Genomic DNA, 24,361 nt, shown 5'->3' on the forward strand with positions numbered 1-24,361 from the left:
CAGTAGCCCACTCGGTCGACCTATTTTTGAGTACATTTTCGATTGTATCTGGTCCTGTTTCGCCAATAGCTACTTGAATTTGGGTCTTGAGGTTGTCTATAGTTGCTGATTTGTTCGCATAACTTAAATATCGATTGTGGCTGTCACTGTATGGCACGTAACGCCTTCCTGTTGAAACCAAATGCCGTCCAAGTTCTCGGCTTTAATTTCGCGGAAGAACCAATCAGCCAACATCCGCATCAAACAGTCACTCGTTATGGGTGCATTGGCTTCTCTTGCACGATATGTGGGTTTTCCGAACCACAATACTGCTTATTAAGATAGCCGCCGAGTTGGAAATGAGCTCCAATGAAATGTGCTTTTGACGAATGAATTGACGACTTACTACTTTGTAGATAAATTTTGCATATTTCCCAATATACTGCAACCAAAATTGTATTTTTTACATAAATTTCAAGAATCTATCTTTCAAATAAAAGTTCGAGTATCCAAAAATATTAAGCCGTTTTGTTTTTATAGCCAAATGAAAAAAGAACGTTAGTTTGGACACCCTGTATTAGGTTGCGGAAAAAGTAATCCATTATTTTCTTGGTAGATGAATTTAGTGATCGATATCTTGTGCAGTATCGTTCTAACAGTTTCAAGTTTAGGCTCGTTTTAAAGCTGATACTTTACACTTTAAAAAATGCTTTCACTGTTAATTATTTGTTCTATTCGTTTGTCGTCACACGTCACAGACAGACAAGTCATCGAAAATGTCGATAAAATCACAGAAATAATGAAAGTTGATAGGCATGTTAGTGATCAGAGCATAGACCAGGAGCTAAAGATAAACCATCAGACAGTTTTAAGTCATTTGCGAAAAGCTGGATTCACAAGGAAGCTCGATGTTTGTGGGTCACCATATTTACACCAAAATACATGATGGCTTGAATTTCCATCTGCGCAATTTTGGCCAAACGGAATGAAATCGACCTATTTCTTAAGTGGATGGGTACTGGGGATGAGAAATGAGGTACATACGACAATACTGTCTGAAAATGATCGTGGTCTAAGCGTGTTGAAGCGGATTAGCCGGTGGGCAAACCAGGACACATGGCCAGGAACGTTCAACTGGGTATATGGTGGGACTTGAAAGGAACCGTTTATTATGAGTCCACCGTCAAGCCATCATGTATTTTGGTGTAAATATGGTGACCCCCAAACATCAAGCTTCATTGTGAATCAACCTTTCGCAAATGGCTTTAAGCTGTTCGATGATTGATCTTTAGCTATTGGCCGATGTTCTGATTAGTAACATGCCGATCAACTTTGATTGTTTCTGTGATTTAATCGACATTTTCGATGACGTGTATGTCTAGGCTTTCACATCAAAAATAACTGAAACGGGTCAACGAAACCAAAATTTCTCGTAACTAGCAGTTAGAGTATCGGCACCATAAACATCATGCACAATTTCAAAGCCCTAGCTCGAATTTTCGCCTTTTTCGGACAAAAACTGTAAAATGTACCAAATTTTCTCGTTGGCGACTTCCATTGTTTATACCCTATAACGCACAAACGAATGGAATAAACAAAAAACAGCGAAATCATTTTTTTACAGTGTGAAGTGTCAGCTTTAAAACGAGCCTAAACTCGAAATTGTACGAACGATACTGCACGAGATATCGATCACTAAAGGCATCTACCTTGAAAATAATGGATTTCTTTTTAGACCACCTATACACATATATATACACAAACAGCTATCACTGACATGTGTAGCAACCTAACAAAACTCATTCAATGGCAACAACTTTTAGCATGAAACAACGGACCCGAATTAAAACATGGAGTGTTTTGATCCTAGCACAGATGGGTAAGCCCGGCGTATGCAGCTCAAGATTCTGGGCTCCAGGAGTCCCTTTATATGGTATTCATTGATTATCAAAGTATTAATTGGTATTCATTGATTCATTGATTGAAAGCTTCGATCGGCTGAATCACGAAAATCTCTGGAACTTAGACGCAAAGGAGTTCCGGAGAAGATAGTCGACCTCGTATCAGCGCAGTATGAGGCTTTTGCGTGTAGAGTTCTGCACAACGGAGTCTTGTCGGACCCAATCCGGGTCGAAATTGGTATGAGACAAAGATGTTTACTATCCCCGCTACTGTTCCTCATCGTCATCGTCATCGACAAGATTATGTTGGCGCAATTGACCGGGAGCCAAAGCATGGGGCGCTTTGGGAACTCATCCGGATGGAGCACCTCAACGACTTTGCTTTCGTTGATGACATTGCACTGTTATCGACACGGCGCTCTGATATGCAGAGCAACACGTTCATGCCTTCCGGGTTCACAGTAGTTGGGCAAGCAGTTGAGACGGTTGAAAGCTATCAGTACCTTGGTAGCCAGATAGTTTCTGATGGTGGAACCAGTGCCGACATTTGCGCACGCATCATGAAGGCGAGGGCTGCCTTTGCGAGTTTGAGAAGGACATGGAGGTCAAACCAGATCAGTCACCGCACCAAAATCAGGATCTTTAACTCCAGCGTGAAATCTGTGCTGCTTTACGCAAGCGAGACATGGGGCGGCTCAACAGAGAACACGCAGAAACTAAAGGCGTTTTTCTTATATATAAATCGATGCCTGAGATATAGATATAGTCTGGTGGGCCGGAGGACCACCACTGGGACCACCCTGTTCAGCGTCAGAATTCCTCCGCGAAATCCGACTACCGTCGCGTACTTGGTAGCGGGAATGAGAGCGGGAAATGCGACAATTCGAAGCAGGCACCTTTAAGGCGACGCAGGCACCGCAGGCTGGAAATGCATCGATTTGCCGCAGCAGATGCCACTACTGCGGCAGTGACTGGACAACGCAAGTTAGCGACGATCGCTAACAACCAGATCGGTAACCTTCCTTAGCAACCGCAACACAGGGCTCGACACCCAGCGGCCAGCTGGGCCACTTTGAAAACTTTGGTTAACGAAGGCGAACCAATGAGAATCTAATCTATCGACCAGAGTTCATTTAATTATTGAAAATATTATTTACTGTGCTAAATAATAATTATTATTTTATTAACCGTTGAGGGACGTGTATTTTTCCTTTACCAATCGTATGATGAATGATAAAAAAACTTTCATTTATATCTGACACACTGTACATTAACAGAAGGTATTAGCAAAGCAATAATCCGCACTATTCCTCAATCCAATTTTTTCGGGTTGAAGTACATTTTGTTTGATGAAATAAGCGCAAGGCATCCCATTGTTTACTTCTAAGCAAGATGTGAGGACGGCAAACGCGCATGTGACCAACTGCTTCTTCGGGGGTCCATCCGTATTTCTGGAAGCGATATAAAAAATGATATTCTTGCATTAATCTCTTCAGCTTATCTGTCGTAAATGTCAGCTTTGTACAGAAACGTACCATAACTAAGTAACACCCCACGAGCGTCGCACTTCTTGTTCTACCCGCCTTGCAATGTATGTAAACAGATCCAGGTTCATCGGAAGGTTGATTTGTGAGTGATAATTCTGGTATTTTTTCAGTTTCAGGTAGAAATCGATTGATAAAGTTTACACCCTGCCATAATTTGTCTTGGCAAGGTGTTTCAAAAATATCAGTTGTTTCAAGTTGCAGAAATTTTACTCCTAGCTTAGCCCATTTGGCTTTATTATTTGAAAATGCCCACAGTTCGTAATCTTCATTCATGGACACAACCGCTTTTATATTCTCTTTGCGTATAAGGTCTTGTGCCACCGAACGGAAAGGCAGGGCACCCAGTATGACGTGTTCGTCGATTCGATCATACCAATTCCGTGATGTTACTTTCTCCATCAACACGTTGTACAACAGGGAAGGATAGAAAGTAACTCTCGCAAACATTGCCTTGAAAAGAAATACACGAAAATAAACAGACACATAAGGATTTTAAATAAAAACAAAAATCGTCACATTGAACAAATAATCTACCTGACTGGGGCGTTCCTGAAACAAATATGTAAAATGTGTTAAATAAACAAAACGCTGATATATATAATTCGCAAACAAAAGTATGACACACATAAACAATAAACAAATTCACATCCAACAAACATAAAATCAACAAAAGCTGACAATCACTTTAGATAGTTAGCATAATTTTTTGCAACAACCTTATATTACTATAATCATGCAATTTTACGGTACCGTCATCTTGAATGAATAGATATTTTTCCAACAGAGGCAGTTCTTGAAGCTTTATGCATGTATAATCACCACTTGTTATGCACAAAATGACAATAGACTTCAGATTCATGGTATTGATTGGTTGACGTATTCAGACAAACTTCCCTATAACATCGAACTGTCGAAAACGATACGATTTCTAGATTGGACATTTTCTTTATAGAGTTAGTTCATACAAAAATATGTTTATGCTGTCGAAATTTTATTTGACAAATGCAGTTTGGAAGTTGCTTTTGTATCGCTCGATGGTTCGCGCGTATGTTTAACACAGCTGGTTTAGGGCAAGCTTACTTTCATAACGGGTTATACCGTTACTGGAGGGCCAGACGAACCGTAACCGAGCGTAAAAATGTCAAATCGATCCTGCTTATGTCAAATAATATATGAATCCGTAGCTTATAGCCGTAGCGATCTGACGTCCTCACCAACACAACTACGTGGTGTGTTGCACACGCGCTGTCATTTATTCCAGCGCTTATTGCAAAAATTGAGAGATAGTTATATGTGTAGGTTGAATACTATACCCATTTATTACGACCTGTTCATTACTCAGATGTGACATAATCATTATTGTCGGATTTCATTTAATTAATAACGAACGTATTATCTTTTTCATAGCTTTTTCTGGTCGAATGTTTATTAAGCAGTTTTCAACCCACGCGAAACAACGGAGAGCACCAAATTGACAACAATTGCCATGAAATAATGTTGTTGATAGCGGAAGATTAATGCAATAATGTTCACTTGAAATGTGCCGACAGGAAACAGGCAGTATTGTTCCAGAAAGCAGTTTGTGCTCCGGTACCTGAAACCCATCTACCCCTGGTGCAAAATATTTGCTTAATTTTTATCATTCAGTGTTGGGTGTGTTCACGGATCGCAGCGTGCGAGTTACTCGCCCCTTGGCTTGGCTCAGCAAAGCACTAACGTTGAGGTGGAAAAAACCGTGCTGAAAATGTGAATCGTTCCATAACACTTACCGATAGGAATTGGAACTTGCACTACACACCGGCATTGCGCCTGGTGTTCCCTGTTTTCACATCGCTAGTACGGTGATTAACGGACAAAGACTGCCCAAACTCGTTTTCGAATGCTTTCTGGTTTTTATCTGGCAGTTTTGCAAAGAGATAGCAAAAACAACTCGTAACATTTCGCGAGTTAAGATGATGCGCGGACGATGGTCACGATGTGTTATTTTTTTGTAAACAAACAGCCCGAAAGAGCGACGCATATGGCGATAAAGTGTGCGTGCCTACGCACGCACACTGTCGTGAAGATAGATATTGTACACTCGCATGTGTGCGTTTTGTTTTCCGTTTCCTGCTGCTACACACGCATCCACACTCTGTGTAACTAAAGTATGCGCGAACACTCGTCTTTACGTATATGCTTCTCTTTTACTCCAGATCGCGTATTCATGCCCGTCCACGCCAGCAGAAGCCTCCAGTCGAAGTTTCAGCCAGTGGTGGGGATAAATCCGATAGAAAACCGATTTCCGAAGGCAATTGGGGTTGCTGTCTAGTTCATCCAGCCAAACATTTTCATTTTTTGCACTTCATTTTCCAGTTCTTTTACAGTTGTGTGTAGTTGATTGGAGTTTGCGCTGACAGCGTTTCAAGAATTTCATAGTCATCTTCGGTTGCAGTGTTGAAAGGTGGTTTTTAGTTGCGCTTGGCATAGTTTTGTGAAGAAACGCTGTCCAAAAATGGCTGGAACTTTGGAAGACAGAGAAATCTGGAATGAATCCGAGGCACCACTTGGCGAAGAAGTTTTGAGAATGCCTACTGAAGAACTCATGAGCCGTATCCGTTTAATGGACAATGAGATCAAAATTATGAAGAGCGAAGTAGTTCGTATTAACCACGAACTGCAAAATCAAAATGAAAAAATTAAGGATAACACAGAAAAAATTAAAGTGAATAAAACACTCCCATACTTAGTTTCGAACGTTATTGAATTACTGGATGTCGATCCTCAGGAAGAGGAAGACGATGGTGCGGTTGTTGTGCTCGACTCACAACGGAAAGGCAAGTGTGCCGTTATTAAAACGTCTACCCGGCAGACATATTTCCTGCCAGTTATTGGTCTTGTTGACGCCGACAAACTGAAGCCCGGAGATCTTGTGGGCGTTAATAAGGACTCCTATTTGATACTGGAAATGTTACCGGCTGAGTACGATGCACGCGTTAAAGCAATGGAGGTGGATGAAAGACCGACGGAGCAATATTCCGATATTGGTGGACTCGATAAACAGATACAGGAGTTGATCGAGGCCGTCGTTTTACCGATGACACACAAGGAAAAATTTAAGAGTCTGGGCATCCATCCACCTAAAGGCGTACTGCTTTACGGACCTCCTGGGACTGGTAAAACGTTACTTGCCAGAGCATGTGCTGCTCAAACCAAATCCACCTTTCTCAAGTTGGCGGGGCCCCAGCTCGTTCAGATGTTCATCGGAGATGGTGCAAAACTCGTGCGTGATGCGTTTGCCCTAGCGAAGGAGAAATGCCCTGCAATTATTTTTATTGATGAGCTCGACGCTATTGGAACGAAGCGATTCGATTCGGAAAAGGCAGGCGACCGTGAAGTGCAGCGTACGATGCTTGAGTTGCTCAATCAGCTGGATGGTTTCAGTTCGACGGCGGATATCAAAGTAATTGCGGCAACCAATCGAGTCGATATTTTGGATCCAGCACTATTGCGCTCAGGACGGTTGGACAGAAAAATAGAATTTCCTCATCCGAACGAAGAGGCGAGAGCACGTATTATGCAGATCCATTCCCGTAAAATGAATGTAAGCCCAGATGTCAATTTCGAAGAGCTGGCTCGTTCGACAGACGATTTTAATGGGGCACAGTGCAAGGCTGTGTGCGTCGAAGCAGGCATGATCGCTTTGCGTCGTTCCGCTATATCCGTCACTCACGAAGACTTCATGGATGCAATTATGGAGGTGCAGTCAAAAAAAAAGGCAAATTTAAACTATTTTGCTTGAGCCAGTCGCAGAACACTGCAGGAGCGTGGAACGGCGTCCTTATGCTCGTATATTGAATATTGTAAATCGAAAATTATACAATAAATAACAAAATACCCTTGCGATGTGCAGTCTCTGTACTCTGTAATAACAAGAAATATGCATGGTTATTTTTGGCTTAGAATCGCAAGGGTTAATTTGCTGAAGCAAGTATATTACCCTGGATTCTTTTGAATATTTCTAAAACCTACCAAGGATCCATATCATCTGTGGCTAGCTCATAACCTTGATTCTATCCTTCGTAGCCTTGATCTTGACTCATGAACGAAGTGTTTCTCTATTGCCTTTTCTAGCTGGATTGTTTTGCCGTAGACTTACCTTCTGATAAAATTAATATCTCATATTGCATCGTCCTACGTAGTGCAAAGTAAACATCATATCCGGAAGTTTGAAACAGATTAACTTATGTGTTCTCCAAGACTGGTTCATTTCACTCTCCTTCAACTCTCTCCGGAATATGTACATAGTTTTTATAAGCATGCATGGTCAAAGCTATGCGCAGGTTTTCGTAACGTCCCTAAATTCTTTTCTGCTAACCATATTTTAGCAGTTATATTAGTCTATGCCAATTATCTATTGCTCAGTCTAATTGAACACACGCAAGAAGAGGTAACTACTTTGATAAATAGATAATCACATTTATTTACAATTTTTTTTCTTGTTTTGCAACATTCCTAATCATTACCTTTTCATACATTTATCATATCTCGATCGATACATGCTAAAATGTTTCCTTGAAAGCCAGCTCACCCATTGACGGATTGTATTTTCTTTTTGTAGGTTGTTTGCCCAAATATGCTTTACATTACAGAAAAACAAATCTACAAATTTCCAAAAAAGACATACAAGATTGGAGAATCACAACTGCGGTACCGATGGCATAACCGATATTCAAACCAAGGTTTCACGAAGTACTGAAATTTTTTGAGTAACACGAGACAGAATAAAAAGTATTAACTTTGGGCACTAGTCTCCATACTTTCTATTCCATATTTCAATTAATTGGTGGATCAATATTGTGTAAATCGTTGTTTTGATCACGACGGTCGTCAGTTTCTCCTTCGTTCATGTTGTTATGGTTATATGCGACAGGATTATTAGTTTCTGCGCGCTGAACGCCTGTAACCGTAACCGGCCTTCTAAAATATAATGCTGCACCAAAGAGTATTGTTATTGCGGTAATCAGGTATAAATCCCAATTGGAAGCGATGTTTTCATCCAGGTCAAACATTATTTTCAGCGGAGTCTGTAAAGAAAATGGTCTTTAAGTATAATAGAACAAGATATTTTGAATTAACATAAATGATTATGTTATTGGACCGAAACGTAGCGTTGGTGCTTAAAAATTTGTTTTAATGAAAAATGGTTCAAACCTCTTTCAGCGATTCAAGTTTAAACAGCAACTGCAGTTTGATCAGCGCAAGAGTAACAGGTACTTTAGCGTCCACGCTAGAATCAGCGGCTAAATCGTAACAGCGTTTCGCGAGATGAATGTCTTTTTTCATTCCCAAACCTTGCTCGTGCATGTACCCTAGGTTGAACATAGCTTGGGCATTATTTTGCTGTTCAGAAGCCATCCTATGAAATAAAAAATCAATTAGCTAACCATATTGAAAATAATTAGCCAAACCTGTAACAAAACCCTCTCCTACAACCCTGTAACAAAACATACAAACCTGTAGTGTGAAGCTGCCATTTCATAATCAATCAAAGTACCCATCCCATAATAATGGTAGTCGCCGAGTTTTACTTGAGCAGCAGAGTAGCCTTGAGCGGCTGCTCTTCCCCAGTACTGCAAAGCTCTCAAAAGCTCTTCTCCTCGGTTTTTGAACAAATTCACTTCCTCCCGATCAAGCAGAAATCCAGCGTTGCTTTGTGCAACCTCGTAACCCATTTCGGAGAGTAATGCATATTGCATGAAAGCCTCTTCAAAGCGATAAGATCGGTAATCCTGGTATCCTGACATTAAACGGTTGGTCCATTTACCCCGTTCGGCTACATTTTTGAACAATTCAACGGCGGTCGGACATGAACGCATCATGCCTAACCCTACGGCATGCATTTGACCCAAATTGTAAAATGCTAAGACATGTCCAGATTGTGAAGCCAAGCTAAAGTATTTGATCGCTAGCTTAAAATCGCGTTGTACACCGATTCCACCTGACGAATAAAAAGAGTAAACACAAGAACATATTAACAGAATGTACACGATATAAAGATTTTAAAACTATACGCGTGTGATCAAGATTGATCAGCGATGCATTTTAAATTAATTTATGAATAGCAACTTACTGTAGTACATATTGCCTAGTTGCAATTGACCGTCTACCCAGCCTTGATCAGCAGCCTTGGCAAAATATTTCAAAGCTTTTAACGTATCTTTACGAACACCTTTACCATGTAGATACATTATTCCTAAACCACTCTGCCCGACGGGATTACCCAGGTCTGCAGCTTTTTTGAAGAATTTGAATGCTGTCTCGTTATTGGCCTTGATGTTATCACTACCTTCCAAATATAATTTCCCCAAAAAAGCCATAGCCACCGCGTTCCCAGAGTTGGCTGCTTGACTGAAATATTGTAATGCCCTTTGGTGATCTAGGGGAATGCCTCGTCCTCCTTGGTAATGTAGCTGTCCTAACCCGACCTGTGCCTGTACATCTCCTTTGTCAGCTAGCAATTGATAATAGTCGATTAAATCGTTGTCCAAAATACCAGAACTGGGCCCTGAATTATCTACTTCATCTTGCAGACGAATCCTGTGCACAGCAGAGCCACCGGAAAAGGTAACCTCAGATGCTACTTTTGTCGCCACTTTTCTATAGTAGTCTAGCGCCGTTTCGCAGCTATTAGGCACACCTACGCCTGCCCAATAACGATAGCCCAAAGCCATTTGTGCCCATGAATTTTCTCCAGCAGCAGCCATTGTATAATGCAACATTGCCTTTGCTTGACTTACATTAAATCCTATACCGGATGCATACATAAATCCTAATCCCATATGCGCAGCTGGCAAACCTTCTTCAGCAAGTTCTTGAAACGATGTCCTAGCTGTCTCGATATCTAGAGATACGGGATTTCCGAGTAATTGCCCCCATGCCACATGGCTCCTAGCAATTGAATGGCCTTTCCCAGCAGCTTCAACCATTAGCTTATGCCCTAGTACGCGATCTACTTTGGTTTTATTAAGAACCATCATTGCACGCTCATAAATTTGATGTGCGTCATTTACTTCTAGTTTCGGTGGCATTTCATTTTCTATACTTCCAACTGAATGCTTGCTGCTATCGATTTCTTCGATTTCTTTCGCTATTTTCTGTATCATTCGTTTTTGATTTTCAAGAATATCGAAGAGCATGTCGGGAACTTTTTTACCATCCTTTTCCTTGCTGAAATCGGCAACAACCAATTTGATTGTATCAAATTCGATTTTCCCTACAGGATTTTCGAGACCAACTTTGTTAACACTGTTCTGAACCCTCTCTTGAGCTTCCGCCAATTCCTTTGCTGGCTTCCGTTGTTTGCCAATATTTTTAGGTTGTGCGTGTGGTTTTTCCTCTTTCGTTTGAGCAGATTCAGTTGGTTGATGCAATTGATGTTGCGGGTCGGTGTTTGGTTCTCGGTATGCGGCACCAGTTTTATATGGTATTATAATTAATGTCAATGCTATCAAAAGGTTCCATCGACAGCACATGGTATACACTTTCATGGTTTTTGTGTTTGTAGGTCTATTTTAAACTTTGTTGAACTGTGTTGAACTACGACTTTCAATATCACACGATGGGCGATTTATAAACACAATGGACAAGGAACTGAACACAGATTGCTTCATAAAATGCAAATTTGTTTATGTATTGCTCAATGCTATTGCCACAAATTATTATATTAGTTTCAATTGGAATGTTCAATGAAATCGCTTGAAGAGTATGATAGCGTTTTCTTCGTGATTGACGCTTCACTGTTATGAAAAATGACGTGTCCTTGTTGACGCTACAGCAAATAAACAACGATGTGTGATCTACGTACCAAGTTTCTTCGGTGGAAATGAGTGATGGAAGGGCTGATCAAAAAGTTTCGCGGAGTTGCCGTCACATCGGTGATGCCGTCTTTATTTCTAAATCGTATCGTAGCGTCGTCCATTCATGGCCTCCTTCAGTTTCCGGAATAAGAAAAAGTCACAGGGGGACAGATCTAAAGAATACGGTAGCTTTGGCATCATTAGTGTGTTGCTTTGGCCAAAAATTCGCTTAGTAACCATGATGTGTAAGAAGGGCGCAACAGACAATTTTGGTTTTTTCACAAAACCGGGCATTTGTGACGGATTGCTTCGGGCGAATAATTTTCAGGAAATATTCTTTATTGACCGTTCTATCCTTCGGCAACAACTCACGATGCACCATGACCTTGCAATCGAAGAAAACTGTAAGCAAAACTATTCACATTCGACCAAACTTGGCTTTCCGACATTCACATCTTCTCGGCCCTCTGAAAACAATTTCGGCCCTCTCAAACAACAAACGCTGCTTTTGGTCTTAGTAGCTTCACCATAAGCCACAGTCAACATTTTGATTGCATCCGCGCTCCTAATTTCTTTTTCACACAAAATTTTATAGCGATTCCTTGCCATCAATTTTTTTGAAGAGACAACCATCGGCGATGAGCCAAAACACGTTCAAGCAAAACAGCTGTCAAAAATTTAACGATTACTCAAAATGGCCGAACATTTTATCATAAGTCACTGACATGTGTAGCAACCTAACGCCACAAAAGAATCGAAAATCGGATATACGTAGCCTGCGGAAATTCCAATGTCGCAAAACTTTTTGATCAGTCCTCGCACATCATGAGACGGACGTTTAAAAGACAGTTGCCCGCCTGCAGCAACACACCATGGCTTGAGAAAGGCCTATGGTCAGTGTTCTTTTCTAAACAGAGTAGAGACAATCCAAAAATCTTTGCAGCTTACTGGAGGGCCAGACGAAGCGCAAAACCTCGATTTGGCATTTCAGAATAATATCAAATCGTTTATAACTCAGCGGATTGTACGATTTGACATAAGCGGGATCGATTTGACATTTTTACGCTCCGTTTTTCGCTTCGTGTCGCCCTCCAGTATGATCGAAAAAGGTGTTTATATATATTTAGGATGAATTATTCATTGCTTGCATGTGACGAAACCATTATTTTCAGTTAACATTTATCTATTTTTAATTTTTTTTTATTTACCCGCACCCGTTCCGGTTCACCCGGAGATCCGGCCTAAAGCCCGGTCCACACGTAACGATGCATCGTAACGTGTGGACCGGGCTTAAGATTTATCCCGTTGTGTGGGTAAATCCCATAGAAACGTTTGAAGCTTTTTTTGTTGGCTGGGATATCTGTTGAGCAATTGTCACTGATGACATTTCGAGTCGTCACAAACTCAATAGAAAAGTAAAAGCAACATCTTCCGATTTGAGGATTTAGGGACTTTAAAGTATTTAAATACGCAATAATTGGAATTGTTTGGTATATTAAACACAAAGAAGTAAGCACAACACAATAGTGAAGACCATTGATAGTTAATCAATGTAAAGTCTTCTAGACTAGCCTTCTCACGTACCATCGTGAGTAAGTTCAAGTTCAAGTGCAAATTCAGCATACTTTTGTGCTTCATTTTAATTTAATTGTTATATATCCCTAACGTCGTACCAACGAAACTGTGCATTCGTTTATGTAATCTAATTACAAAGATAGAACATAAAAAGATTACCTTCGCTATGGCACAAAAACAGGTACGCGTCAAATAGTCGGTTTTGCTATTATGGTTAGTGTTGATACGCTTATATAAAAACATACTTATTTCTTTTAAGGACGATGAGTTCATTCCATTAAATAAACGTTGTATCAGTCATTCCGTACAAGGCAATCAAAACGTTGTTGCAGCATTGGTAAGTACGACAACAAAAAGTATTGTTTCTGTATATTGTGGTACATATTTTAAAGTCGTTTGCTAGCACCGAGCCTACAGTAAAGTTTGGGCAATTATTACTCGGTGGTGGAACACGACCGTTTACTTTCTTGTTCCGCAGATGATTGGTCCTGCACCTTCTTCTTGTTCTTTTGTATTATAAAAACTTTGAGCTGCAATAGCCTAACATTCGTCTCTTTAGTTCGTCACCTTACTTTACGAGCAATCCTGAGTTGAACTTTCTGTCGAGCGAATCTTTGAAGCGAACCCGTCAGACCTATTAACGTGTATTCCGCGGAATTGCCGCAGGTCCCTGAGATTTGACTGCTTGAATTGTTTCTCCAGAACTGCTTGAATACCGCCAAATTTTATCACCGACTTACATGACCATGCGGTAAGCATGAAAAATCGCTTCATCCTTTATCTCGGACATGTTGGCAAGGATTCGTTTGAATCCCGGAACCGGTTGTCAAGCAGCCGGTTATGATTTCGATTCCTGATACCGGCGTGACAGGGGGGTTGGCGCGGGGCCAACCCCCCCCCACCCCTGGAAAAACGAACCTCTACAGAGCGCATCAGTGATTGGCATAGTCTCTTGTTGCCGGATAAGAAGAAGAAGAAGAATCATGTTACCTTTTGGCCATATTGTTTAACATCATTGTATTAATGGCGAACATCTCTGTATTAATTAAAAATTGTATTTATGTCCTCCTTTACAGAATATCATTTGGGCAGATAATCGCTGCTTTACGAAGTACACAAGTTTTAAAAGCAATTTAGAGCCGGATTCTTCCAATGAAAATCATAGTGCAATGCAGATATGGTGCAATGAAACAGAATGGTTTATAAGAGATTTGAAACATTTATTACAATTAGAACACCACCGGTACGTATCTTGTAATTTATAATGTCTCGGTTGACACAATTATGTTTAGTTTTTATGTTTGTTTGTTGCACAATTGTGTTTTGTTTAGTTGTTACTGGTGCCCAACGAAGCGTAAAAATACGATTTGACATTAATCTTTAACGTCAAATCGTTTATGAGTCCGCGAATTCATACTGGAGGGTCAGACGAACCGTAACTCTGAGCATAAAAATGTCAAATCGTATGCGCTTATGTCAAAACATTTATGCCTTTTTGACATAAGCGCATACTACTTGGCATTTTTACGCTCAGATTCACGCTTCGTCTCAATATCGCAATATCTTTTGTTATTTTTTATTATAATGTCATTTTTGTTTTCAGATATTGGTCTACGATTGTATATAATGGATCCGCCATGGAGAGCATTGATTCATTCATGCAGAATGCATTACCGTCCTATTTGATATCCACGATAAACGGAAGCGATAAAAAAGTTGTAGCTTTATACAAGGTTGCCCATACTTATGTGTTCAAAGTTATTTGTCGCTTAACCATGCAGAAGGAAAGCCCTGTTCATTGGATTGAAACTGATTACTTCTTTGATATGCTTTATGAACGTTTTATCATTACTATACCATTTGTTTTCGATTTACTATCAATTTATGGGCGAGATAATAAGGAAGTGTCGTTTATAATTGAGTCAGCAATCAAATTTCAGCCAAAATATGTTAAAGACCTCAAACATGGACTTACATTTTTATTGAATGTATGTATGAAACCATTAAAACCAGTTTTCCTCATATATTAATATTACATTTCATTATCATCACATTAATATTATTCCTTATTTTATTCTCACCAACAGGCCCTTACAACCGTCCAAGAGCAGTTAGAATGTGGATTGAACGCTTCGGATTTATCAAAAAAAGTGCTTAATGAATTAGTGTTCTATTCTCGAGATTGCAGTTTTATCTTGTGTTTGCTTGTTGAAATATCTCCTTCAATAAGTATTATGTGTTGCGAACAAAATATGGAGTATGCGATTAGTAACTTTTACGATAACGTTCTTGTAGCTCTTTATGAATATGTTCAGCATTTGAATGGTGACTCGAACTATTTGGCACTACTTAACGATGCAAGAATTGATATACTACAAGCATTTCGGTCTATAATGTGTCTTAGATTAAAAGAAATACTGCAAAATCCTGTAAACAGTATACTTTCGGCAGATAAAATTATATGTATACTTACGGAATGTTTGTCCAACAGTATGTTCGTGAATGATTATAAGAATCAGTATCAAATCGATGTAGATTTAGAAATAGTCAAGCAGGCGTACGATTCCATAGATGAATTTAAATTTGATTATATTCGGCAAGCATATACGATATCTGACGGACCTACAAAACAGGCTTCGTTTGGATTCGCCAACGAGGATGATTTGTCGCTTAATTTCGATACCAATGACACAAAAGATGAAGAGAGAGGAAATGCTGAACAAATTGAGAAAAACGTGGATTATGTGTTGGATATTCTACCCCATTTAAGTCCTGATTATGTACGAGAAGTTGTTAGTCGTTGCAACAACTTAGAACAGATAGTGATTGATTTACTTGAAAGCAATCCTGCAAATAATGCAGATCACATTAGCGTTCCATTAGACCCACTCGATGAGTTTTTCGCGCAAACAGGCATCGATAGGCTTAATATCTACGATGGCGATGAGTTCGATGTAATGGTTAACAGTAGTGTTGCGGGAGTTATAAAAAAAGGTAAAGGCATGCCTGGTGAACCAAAAACCTTAAACGAGTTGCTGGATGACAAAAGTCATGTAAACCAAATGCGTCATTTGTATCAGCGTTTCGATCATATATCCGAGAACGAAGATAATGAGGAAATGGCTGAAAGAGAATCACGTCATGTAACGGTGGTTCGGGAAATTAAAAATATTGTTGATAACGACATGGATAACGAAAGTGAAGTTGATGATCAGTACAGTGATACTGAAATTGATACGAAAAAACCAGCTCCACTGTCGTTCTGTTTAAATCCTGAAGTTGCTAGAAAAAGATATGAAGAAAAACTTAATTCAAAAATGGTTAGGCGTCATGGCACATCTCAAGCACCACAAGGTGCAAATGAAGTTCGTGGAAACCCGGAAAAACAAGGTCAAAATTCAACAGTTCTTCAGAACAGGAAAACCAAAAACAAAAATAAAGCATCACGGGCCAATCACAACAGAAAGCAGGGAGCTAATTATAAACGAAGCCGTGGCATGATGCCATCATAAAATGTCATTTGTAGGCCTACCTGTTCGAGGTATATCTTTAACATTAGGAATACATTAAGAATAGTAAATATAATTGCGACCTCAAAGATAAATAGTAAATAATGTCAGGTTTTCTGGAAAAATGTGTTTAATGAAATCATTTACTTACAAACAATTCTTTTAAAACTTTTTATCGTTTTTGGGAGAACTGTCAATATTTTTAGATAAATCCATGGAGCCGAAAAAGGTATTCGTGCTTTCCAGTTCGTTTTTTTCCAGTGGGAAAAAAAATCCTGAAAAAGGACGAAAACTTAAGGGCCGTGTTTTAACCCGCTCCGAGCGTCTATGCTCGCCGGGGCTCATATGGCCCAATGTTCGAGCCGGGGCGAACAAGTTTTCCGTTTATTGCCAACCGTGGGTTATGATTGGAAGATTCAATGCGCAAGACGTTAATATGTTTAAGACGCGAATCAAATTATTTCTTCTCGTCTGCTCTTTCATTATTGTGTGCGGGACCGAGGACTGACCGCTGACATCTGCCATTCCCCTTTGGTATGTTTATGCGGCGCTGCCGGTGATGTTGCTATCGTGGTTGAAGAACTGCTTACGACCGTACGATATAATAAATTTTCACAGCCGACTGACTAGTATCGTTGCGTTGCCTGGTTTGTCCAACTATAATCGGCTGTGTAGACTGTGCGGGGTTGTGGTAACTTCTCGCTGCATGTGTAGGGCTGCATGCACATATAACAGTCAACAGCCACAGGAAATGAAAACAGACCGACCGAAATCTAACCTGGTTCTAGATCAAGACGAAATCTGGAAATCGCCATCAGTCTTGCGCATCGGCTCTATACAGCACAGGTACAGGTGCTCAGGGCTCGTAACTAACTATAAATTGGCCAGAAAGTTTTCAATTGTTTCGGAAGAAGCGCATCTTCATTCTACGTTCAACTAGTTGGGGCATTTTCGCCGCGTAACATGCGATGCGATGCATTGCGGTAAATTTTGTCGCCACTGTCACCGCATAGGTTTATCTTATATACTTGAACCTGAGCGTATATGTTTCGAACATCGACAGTAAGTACGCCGGAGTACAATAGCTACAGTATGAATTAGAAACCTACGTTGTGGCATACTTGCTGTTCCAATCGCGCTCAAAAAGATCTTGCAATTCACTAATAATGGTTTTCTCTGTATCAAACGACGACAACACCATCCCTACACCGGCCGTATTAATAAAATAATCTCCTGACCAGTTGGAGGTACCGATATATGCCGTGTTATCCGTTACCATGTACTTATTGTGGTTAACGCGCCCGTACGGAATCTTGCGTTGGTCTTCGGTCGCTGGCACGGTGAATCGTCGGATCTGGATATCGACGCCATCGAGTGAGTTAGAGAGGGCTTCCAACGATTTTAAAAAATAATCTTCTGAAGGACGCGAGTGATCCCATAACGAGATAAGCAAGCGAATTGATACCTTACGCTCGATTGCTGCTTTCCGCAATGCATCATCAATCACGGGCCAGTATCTGAAAGATTGTAATATGGAGAAGGCAATTCTTTAACGCCTTTCACAGCATTCATTCGTAGATGCTACTCACCGCGTAAAGCGTGTATAAATTGTCAGAGGAAAATAATCCATAACAGACACGTGTACGAAACGATTCGCTGCACTAATGATTTTTAGAATTGCGTCACAATCATCAGTTCGCGTTGCCGGTGACATCGGCGGTGGTGAGTTCTACAAAGTAAACAATGATAGTAATATGAATATAACGATGACCACTATTGTCACCTTTTCTACTTACGGAAAAGTAGGTCTGGAGCGTATATGCACCGTTAAACTGCACACGAGCAGGCGTGGTATCGTTGAAGTTTGCCTCATATTCCTTCGGCCACCGACTTGGTATATATGCATTGGGTGCTCCCATGTCCCAGTAGATTTTAAAAATCTTGTCTAAATCGTGTGCTAGGCAGGAGCAGTTTGTCCCCAACACACCAAGTTCCTTTACTTGCGTCAGTGAACGCCAATCCATATTCGCGCTACCCAGGTAAAAATGCTGGTTGTCGATGATCCAGAGCTTGGTGTGAAGAACGCCGCCACCAAGCAATCGGGAAAAGTCGACTGAGCGAACGGAGGCTGCGCCCTGTTTTGCCAGCATCTCTGTATCGAGACTAGGAGTGGCTGACGTTGGGGCACTCTGTACGATACTGACTTGTAACCCGCGTTCAATTCCAGCTTGGCGCAACTGATGAAAAATTGCTTCGCCCTCCTTCGCCGATGAATGGTTGTACACATCAGTGCCTTTCAACGTCCAATAGAATGAAGCAATCTTAATTGTGGTGTTGGCCATCGCGAGCAACGCGCTCCACGCATCGTACGTTGTTTGGAACGTTGGACTATTTGGGGGGAAAGTTAATCCTTCTGGTAAACTTTCCACCAGCGCAATCTGGCACCGATCGGGACACATCTGTACTTGTTCCTTAGATACCAATCGGTATGCCGGATACGATGAACCCGAGGCCCGCTCGCTGGGATCGTCTATCAATGGCAGCAACACAACCAGCACAATTAACAGCAAAATGATGGTTATCGGAATGCACGACGACCAGCCGGTCAGAGTCCAGCGGCTATTACGGCTTGCCACTTTGTTCTGGTCCCAAAGCTCGAAGTCATCCTCAGGTTCGGTGACTTTCGCTTTCTCGTATGCTCCCAAACCTCCTCTCAAAGTTTCAACCTTCTTATATCCTACTTTTCCAGGAGTCGTATCTTGGCTACGATCAAGCTGGATTTGGATGTTCATCTTTTCACAGTTCGTACCAGAATGAAGCCAAACGTTCGTTAAAATTGTTAGTACGCCAACTTAAGGATAAACAAAAAATGACACACAACAGTTTGCATGTGCATAAACATATGGAAAATTGTTTGAGCAAGGAGCTTTCAAGTACTGTCAAATATTTGACCATCTGGCACAGCCAGGATTGTTTAGAAACATGCCACGTTATAATACATGTGCTGAAAAGTCGCAAGCCTAATACATAAATGGCGCTAGTCTTATTACATTCACTACTTTTTCAGTTATCAAAAGCCGTTAAATGAAATCTGTAGAAAAAATTCATGATATTCTCTCACAACCTTGTGAGTTATGTGCTGTGAGGGACACTACTTTTGTTATGTTCAAAACAGTGGATCGAAAACTATTTCGTTTTTTTATTTTTCACTGTTTCTTGATGGGGGAAAATTCCGGGAAAGCGAATATAGCAGACTTTAAAGGCGTTGTAGGCAGTAACACCAGGAAACAAACTAAAAATACACCAAATCCTTTTGAATTAGTGAAAAGTGAAGTTGCGTGAGTTAACTGGCATTGTAAAGATATTCAAACGGGGTTGGCACACGAAGCGAAAAAAACGACTTGACATTAATCTTCACCGTCAGATCGTTTATAAGTCCACGGATTTATATACGATTTGACATAAGCGCGATCGATTTGACATTTTTACGCTCAGATTTACGGTTCGTCTGGCCCTCCAGTAACGATTAAACGTAATAAACAGAAATTTTTGCATCGGTTTTAAGTCGATATGATATGTTTCTTTCTGAGGCCCGCGACTTTTTAGCCCATGTGTTTCAAACACTATTTTCGTAACAGATTGGTGTTTTTGTTGTCACAAGTCAAAGGGTATTCGAACAGCTGTTGCTGTTGTTAGTATCATTTGAGCGATTTTGAAATTCATGCTTCTTCCAAGGGGTGGGTTTTTTTTATAGGACATTTATTTTACTTCATAATTTAATGACTAGAAGAATAATAAAATCCAACCCAGCCCATATTATTCCTCCCCTGTATTCACGCCGTTGGGCTATCCAGAGGGAGGAACGGGTATCGTTCACAGATTGTGATCGCACTGATCATGGTGATCATAGCACCAATGCTTCTACAGAAATCTATATGGGATTTGCCGCAACCACAGGCTGAAACATCTACTGGAGCACTCGCGTGCACAGTTTCAGGCGACAATCAATACAAACCGCGGACAAAGAGATGTCTCGAGTTATAAAAGTTATAGAGAAAGCATTGAACAATCATATTCTCTCATCCTGTTCCCGTACTCCAAAATCCACGATTGATACAATTTTAAAACGAACAGATCACCGTGCGGATTGCATTCACGCCTTAATTACCCTTTAAACCCAAACTAACGGTCGGAAAGGTCATTAGTACCTTCCTTGTACATTAATAGTCTTGCTAGGATTACCCTTGCCAAAGATTACTCAAAGATTCTAGTAGTGGGAATTACTCACAGAGTTACCGGAAAGATGAAGGATCTCCTGGAGGCTTCCCTTCCCAGAGAAGGGTTTGGCAGCATAAGTAGCTTCTGGCGTTTTCAGCAACTAGGTAATATTCCGCTTCCGGTTCAGAGCAGTTATTTCAGGTTATTTGGAAATGATCGTCGCAACAATTCCGGACAACAACGCACGGTATGTATCTTCCTCAGCCAGCAGCTTCACCTTCACTTGCACCCTCTCCCAGCGGCTGTCTGTGATAGACTAGTTCGCTCACAAAAATCATTGGTTGACATGTTAAATGGATGATTAGTAGATTTGTTTTAAAATAGAGAATGCAGTTTATTGACGAATTTTCAAAACGTGTCGCGAATTGTGGAAGTAGTCACATATTATCCATTTGAAATTCTTTTTTGGATGTCTTTGTGTTTGTATTAAAAGGGTAAAATCCAATTTGGGTTTATCAGTACTATTTTGCATTGTATGTTTTGTTGCCATCATTATCAAATTTAATTTATATGTTCCTAAACAATTTTTCCACCAAAAAGAACTGTGCTTTCTGGGAATGGTACATCAATACTTGAACTCTACGTTTAGAGACAAGAAAGAAATGTAATACCTGCTTCAACATTTCTTATCAAATTATTTAAATTAACAATAGTTTTGATGTGACTCGAGACCATTTATCAATATTTTGGCTCATGCATGCAAATTTAAAATCAAGAATCGACCAGAACGTGCCACCTCGTTATCATCTCAGATCGCGAACAACTTTCTCGAACTTCATTCCAATGAGTCATCTCTTCAGGCCCACTTGAGTTTAGGCCCATACTAAACCAGCCGACCATTTCGTTGCGCTTCATATTCCGCTTTGCGTACACAGATACTATCAATGTTACATCGTTCAGCTGAAATAGAGCCACCTAAACACAAAAGAAAACATTTAAATGTAACAAACTGTTGGTATATAAGGAATTGTTGCTCTTGTAATACCTGAAAAATGAACGTTTCTTTGAACAAAGGATTTGGCTGACCTCGACGTGTCGATGATTTAGCGCGTGCTATTTCGTGTCCCATGCTGCTAACCAAGCACAACTTTACGTATGTATCAGGAACCTTCGACAGGTAATGGTTTCTAAAATGACTTCCTTTGACAATCTAAAAATATACCATTCTGCGTTCAGTAGCATGCCCTAGATTGTTGCTCTAGGAAAATGTCTTACTTCAACCGTTAATCTGCCCGTTATACCGTTGTACCCTAACCCGAGCAATAGTTCTGGAACACCGCCATGCTGCATTGAAGTGGTTGATCCCGCGCTGTCAGATCTAGTAATGCTTAATAAGTCACTCGTCGATGTTGTGTCCTAAAAGAAAACAAGTGACATGAAATAGGATTTATTTGCAATTAATTAGTAGGCGATACGAAGAAAAACCTACTATGCTAGAGCCACGTGGTTCCAATTGAAGCCATAAGTTAGTTTCAAGCTCTAGATCTATGTGTGCGAAGCTGACGATGGTTTCGCCGATAAGCCTTTCTCTTCGCATACGTTCGCAGCCATAAACCCGTATCCTAAGTCCCATTGAGTTGACCTCCTCCGGGTTCACTCGATGTAATAGGAAGCTTTCCATAAACTGGGGATTTTCGCCAGATCGAATTTTGGTCTTGTGCTTCTGTCTTTTGGCCGGCAGCATTAGAAGCCGTACTTGCGTGTGTGTTAATTGATTTTTTTCACTGCGGCTTGCAATTCCTCGAGCTTGCATCACATGAACGGTCATCTTGCGCATTGGTGCGTCGTAAAGTAGGGAAATTTCCAAGCTTCCATTTGAACTAGCTGTGGTTACCAGACCTTCAGGGACATTGGTTGTAGTATCGACATCCGACTTTAATGACTTCAGGTCGCTAGTATCGTACAGCGGTTCTTGCGAAAATACAAGAATACACTGTATGATTGAAGTAAGTGAGATAAAAAAACATTGGTCACTCGTTGAAATCTGAATTATATACGTCTTTCTCTTACATCGTTGTTAACGCGGTTAACACCATCTAAGTCGTCTTGTTGTACCAACGGTTCTTGTTCACAAATAAACGGTGCCTTTATAGCTGTTCCAGTCTCTGTAAAATTATTTCCTTTTCTTGCTGTTTTTTCCAGCAATAAATCATTATCAACAGCATTGTTGTCATTACCAAATGAATTATTTTTTTTATGTACCCCGACGGCACGCTCATCGCTTTCCTTAGTCAATTCAGGAAGGAGCATTTCACCTTTAATCGTATCTATAGAGTCATTGTCGTTAGCTTTGCTGAATGGTGTTAAAGCAAAATAAGACAACTGAGTTTTTGTGGCTTCTGTGGACAGTTTAGTACTGCTGTCCAGGTTCATAAACTCGGAAGAACTGGATTCGTTGCTAGAATGGAGCATTCCTACTTTACCACCTTCGGCTATAGCCAGCGGGTCTCGTGAAGAGTTAGCATTTTTGCATGACAGTATTTTGTTCAAGCCGTTAAAATGGGAAATATGATCAAAAGTGTTTTCACTCGTCTGAAAATACGATGTATTGCTGTAACTGTCGGTGCACGGCTCCAGCCTGAGACGTCGTATTGTTTCATCTTCCGAATCGGAACTATTATGCCCATCGTAGGCAAAACGGTTTCCTGTATATGAATGTCGGATCACTAGCGTTAGGTTGAGGAAAAGTACATTCAAACATTAAACTAGTGCACTTACGAATGCGATGAAAGGTTTTTTCAGAAATGAGATGCTCGTCGAATGAGAGAAAAGGCGGAGACGTGCTAAAACACCTTATCTTGTTGATGTACAGAAACAAGACCAATATCAAAGCCACAATACCAAGTGCAATGCCCAAAAATGTCGTAACTTCTATTGGCGCTACAAAGATGAAAAGAAAAAACAAAACGAAAAAGTTCAGTTGTTGTACTCATGATTTTTTTTTTTCAAATGTTGGTCATACATGTATATCATACTATATTTCGATTATGTATATCATTATATATTTTTGAGCTGTTGCAAAGCGAATGTAAGCATACATGAGCAAATAAACAATTGGAGATGGAGAATTGTAGGAGTACTCGAGATAAGAAATTTGAAATCTTTAAAACCACTGTCTATAAAGGATTTCTACTTACTTGTAGTCATTTCTGAATCGTATAGGTTTTCAGCATAACCGGTATCCTTACTTTGCTACGAGTTGTGACTAAAGTTGTGTTTCAAAGGGCTATTATCACAATGCTTTTGTGCGCATTTAGAGATGTATCAACTGTTTGCTGTAATAACCTTTCACACTTTCACTTGTTTATAGTAGTGTTTAGTTTATACATATTCAATCGTTTCCAACAATATAGGAATTTCCAACACCAAATATAGTTTGATTTTAATATGCATGGTTTTATCTGCAGCTTAGATATCCGTTCCTACGCCAAGAGATGTTTTCTGACACACGGAAATCAATCTTTTAGTATTGTCGTAACACTATCGTGTTTTGCGTATTTTCAAAGGATGGGATTGTCAGCACATGCGCGAACGCCGCGTGAGGAAACTGTGCTACGCTATATTTCTAGCACTTTTATAGAATCGTTCACTCTATATCACAATACCTATAACTTCTATAAAAGCGTTTACCACAATCATTGATCCAAACACAGGTCATAAGTTCAATTTCTATTTAATTTTCATAATAATTCAATGCATTTTCACTGTTTTTTTGATAGTAGACTTAGGACGAT

At 40.2% G+C, this 24,361-nt stretch overlaps 6 protein-coding genes across 11 annotated transcripts; 2 read left to right on the forward strand and 4 right to left on the reverse strand.

Annotated features, from left to right (window-relative positions):
• Positions 1–3,047: 3,047 nt before the first annotated feature.
• LOC128267564 (phosphatidylglycerophosphatase and protein-tyrosine phosphatase 1) lies at positions 3,048–12,652 on the reverse strand. Of its 5 annotated transcripts, none has more exons than XM_053004466.1 (3): positions 12,644–12,652; positions 3,416–3,877; positions 3,048–3,331 (listed from the first exon to the last, which is right to left on the reverse strand). In XM_053004466.1, the coding sequence occupies exons 1-3, from the start codon at positions 12,650–12,652 to the stop codon at positions 3,185–3,187; spliced, it is 618 nt and encodes a 205-aa protein (XP_052860426.1). In that variant the 3' UTR covers positions 3,048–3,184. The 5 variants fall into 5 exon arrangements, with proteins under 5 accessions (XP_052860426.1, XP_052860410.1, XP_052860401.1 ...); XM_053004450.1 differs by lacking the exon at positions 12,644–12,652 and adding an exon at positions 5,197–5,401; XM_053004441.1 differs by lacking the exon at positions 12,644–12,652 and adding an exon at positions 4,178–4,255.
• Positions 5,137–7,251, forward strand: LOC128267553 (26S proteasome regulatory subunit 6A-B). The gene has a single exon (XM_053004422.1). The coding sequence runs from the start codon at positions 5,922–5,924 to the stop codon at positions 7,206–7,208; it is 1,287 nt and encodes a 428-aa protein (XP_052860382.1). The 5' UTR covers positions 5,137–5,921; the 3' UTR covers positions 7,209–7,251.
• On the reverse strand, positions 7,876–11,198 carry LOC128267491 (protein sel-1 homolog 1). The gene is made up of 4 exons (XM_053004337.1): positions 9,540–11,198; positions 8,924–9,407; positions 8,621–8,825; positions 7,876–8,493 (listed from the first exon to the last, which is right to left on the reverse strand). The coding sequence occupies exons 1-4, from the start codon at positions 10,954–10,956 to the stop codon at positions 8,242–8,244; spliced, it is 2,358 nt and encodes a 785-aa protein (XP_052860297.1). The 5' UTR covers positions 10,957–11,198; the 3' UTR covers positions 7,876–8,241.
• A 21-nt stretch (positions 12,653–12,673) lies between the features above and the next one.
• Positions 12,674–16,484, forward strand: LOC128267500 (activating signal cointegrator 1 complex subunit 2). Of its 2 annotated transcripts, XM_053004357.1 has the most exons (6): positions 12,674–12,857; positions 12,980–13,021; positions 13,100–13,177; positions 13,917–14,083; positions 14,444–14,828; positions 14,928–16,484. In XM_053004357.1, the coding sequence occupies exons 2-6, from the start codon at positions 13,007–13,009 to the stop codon at positions 16,350–16,352; spliced, it is 2,070 nt and encodes a 689-aa protein (XP_052860317.1). In that variant the 5' UTR covers positions 12,674–12,857; positions 12,980–13,006; the 3' UTR covers positions 16,353–16,484. The 2 variants fall into 2 exon arrangements, with proteins under 2 accessions (XP_052860317.1, XP_052860309.1); XM_053004349.1 differs by having other exon boundaries at positions 12,674–13,021.
• LOC128267526 (5'-3' exonuclease PLD3-like) lies at positions 16,484–19,141 on the reverse strand. Its single transcript, XM_053004380.1, has 3 exons — positions 18,146–19,141; positions 17,939–18,078; positions 16,484–17,866 (listed from the first exon to the last, which is right to left on the reverse strand). The coding sequence occupies exons 1-3, from the start codon at positions 19,139–19,141 to the stop codon at positions 17,455–17,457; spliced, it is 1,548 nt and encodes a 515-aa protein (XP_052860340.1). The 3' UTR covers positions 16,484–17,454.
• A 1,851-nt stretch (positions 19,142–20,992) lies between these two features.
• On the reverse strand, positions 20,993–24,062 carry LOC128267515 (synaptotagmin-16). The gene is made up of 7 exons (XM_053004368.1): positions 23,765–24,062; positions 23,346–23,507; positions 22,638–23,272; positions 22,057–22,560; positions 21,843–21,983; positions 21,613–21,777; positions 20,993–21,542 (listed from the first exon to the last, which is right to left on the reverse strand). Exons 1-7 carry the CDS (start codon positions 23,772–23,774, stop codon positions 21,339–21,341), a joined length of 1,821 nt encoding a protein of 606 aa, XP_052860328.1. The 5' UTR covers positions 23,775–24,062; the 3' UTR covers positions 20,993–21,338.
• Between the last annotated feature and the right edge of the window lie 299 nt (positions 24,063–24,361).

Source organism: Anopheles cruzii, chromosome X (genome assembly GCF_943734635.1).
Source record: "Anopheles cruzii chromosome X, idAnoCruzAS_RS32_06, whole genome shotgun sequence".
Lineage (NCBI taxonomy): Eukaryota > Metazoa > Arthropoda > Insecta > Diptera > Culicidae > Anopheles > Anopheles cruzii.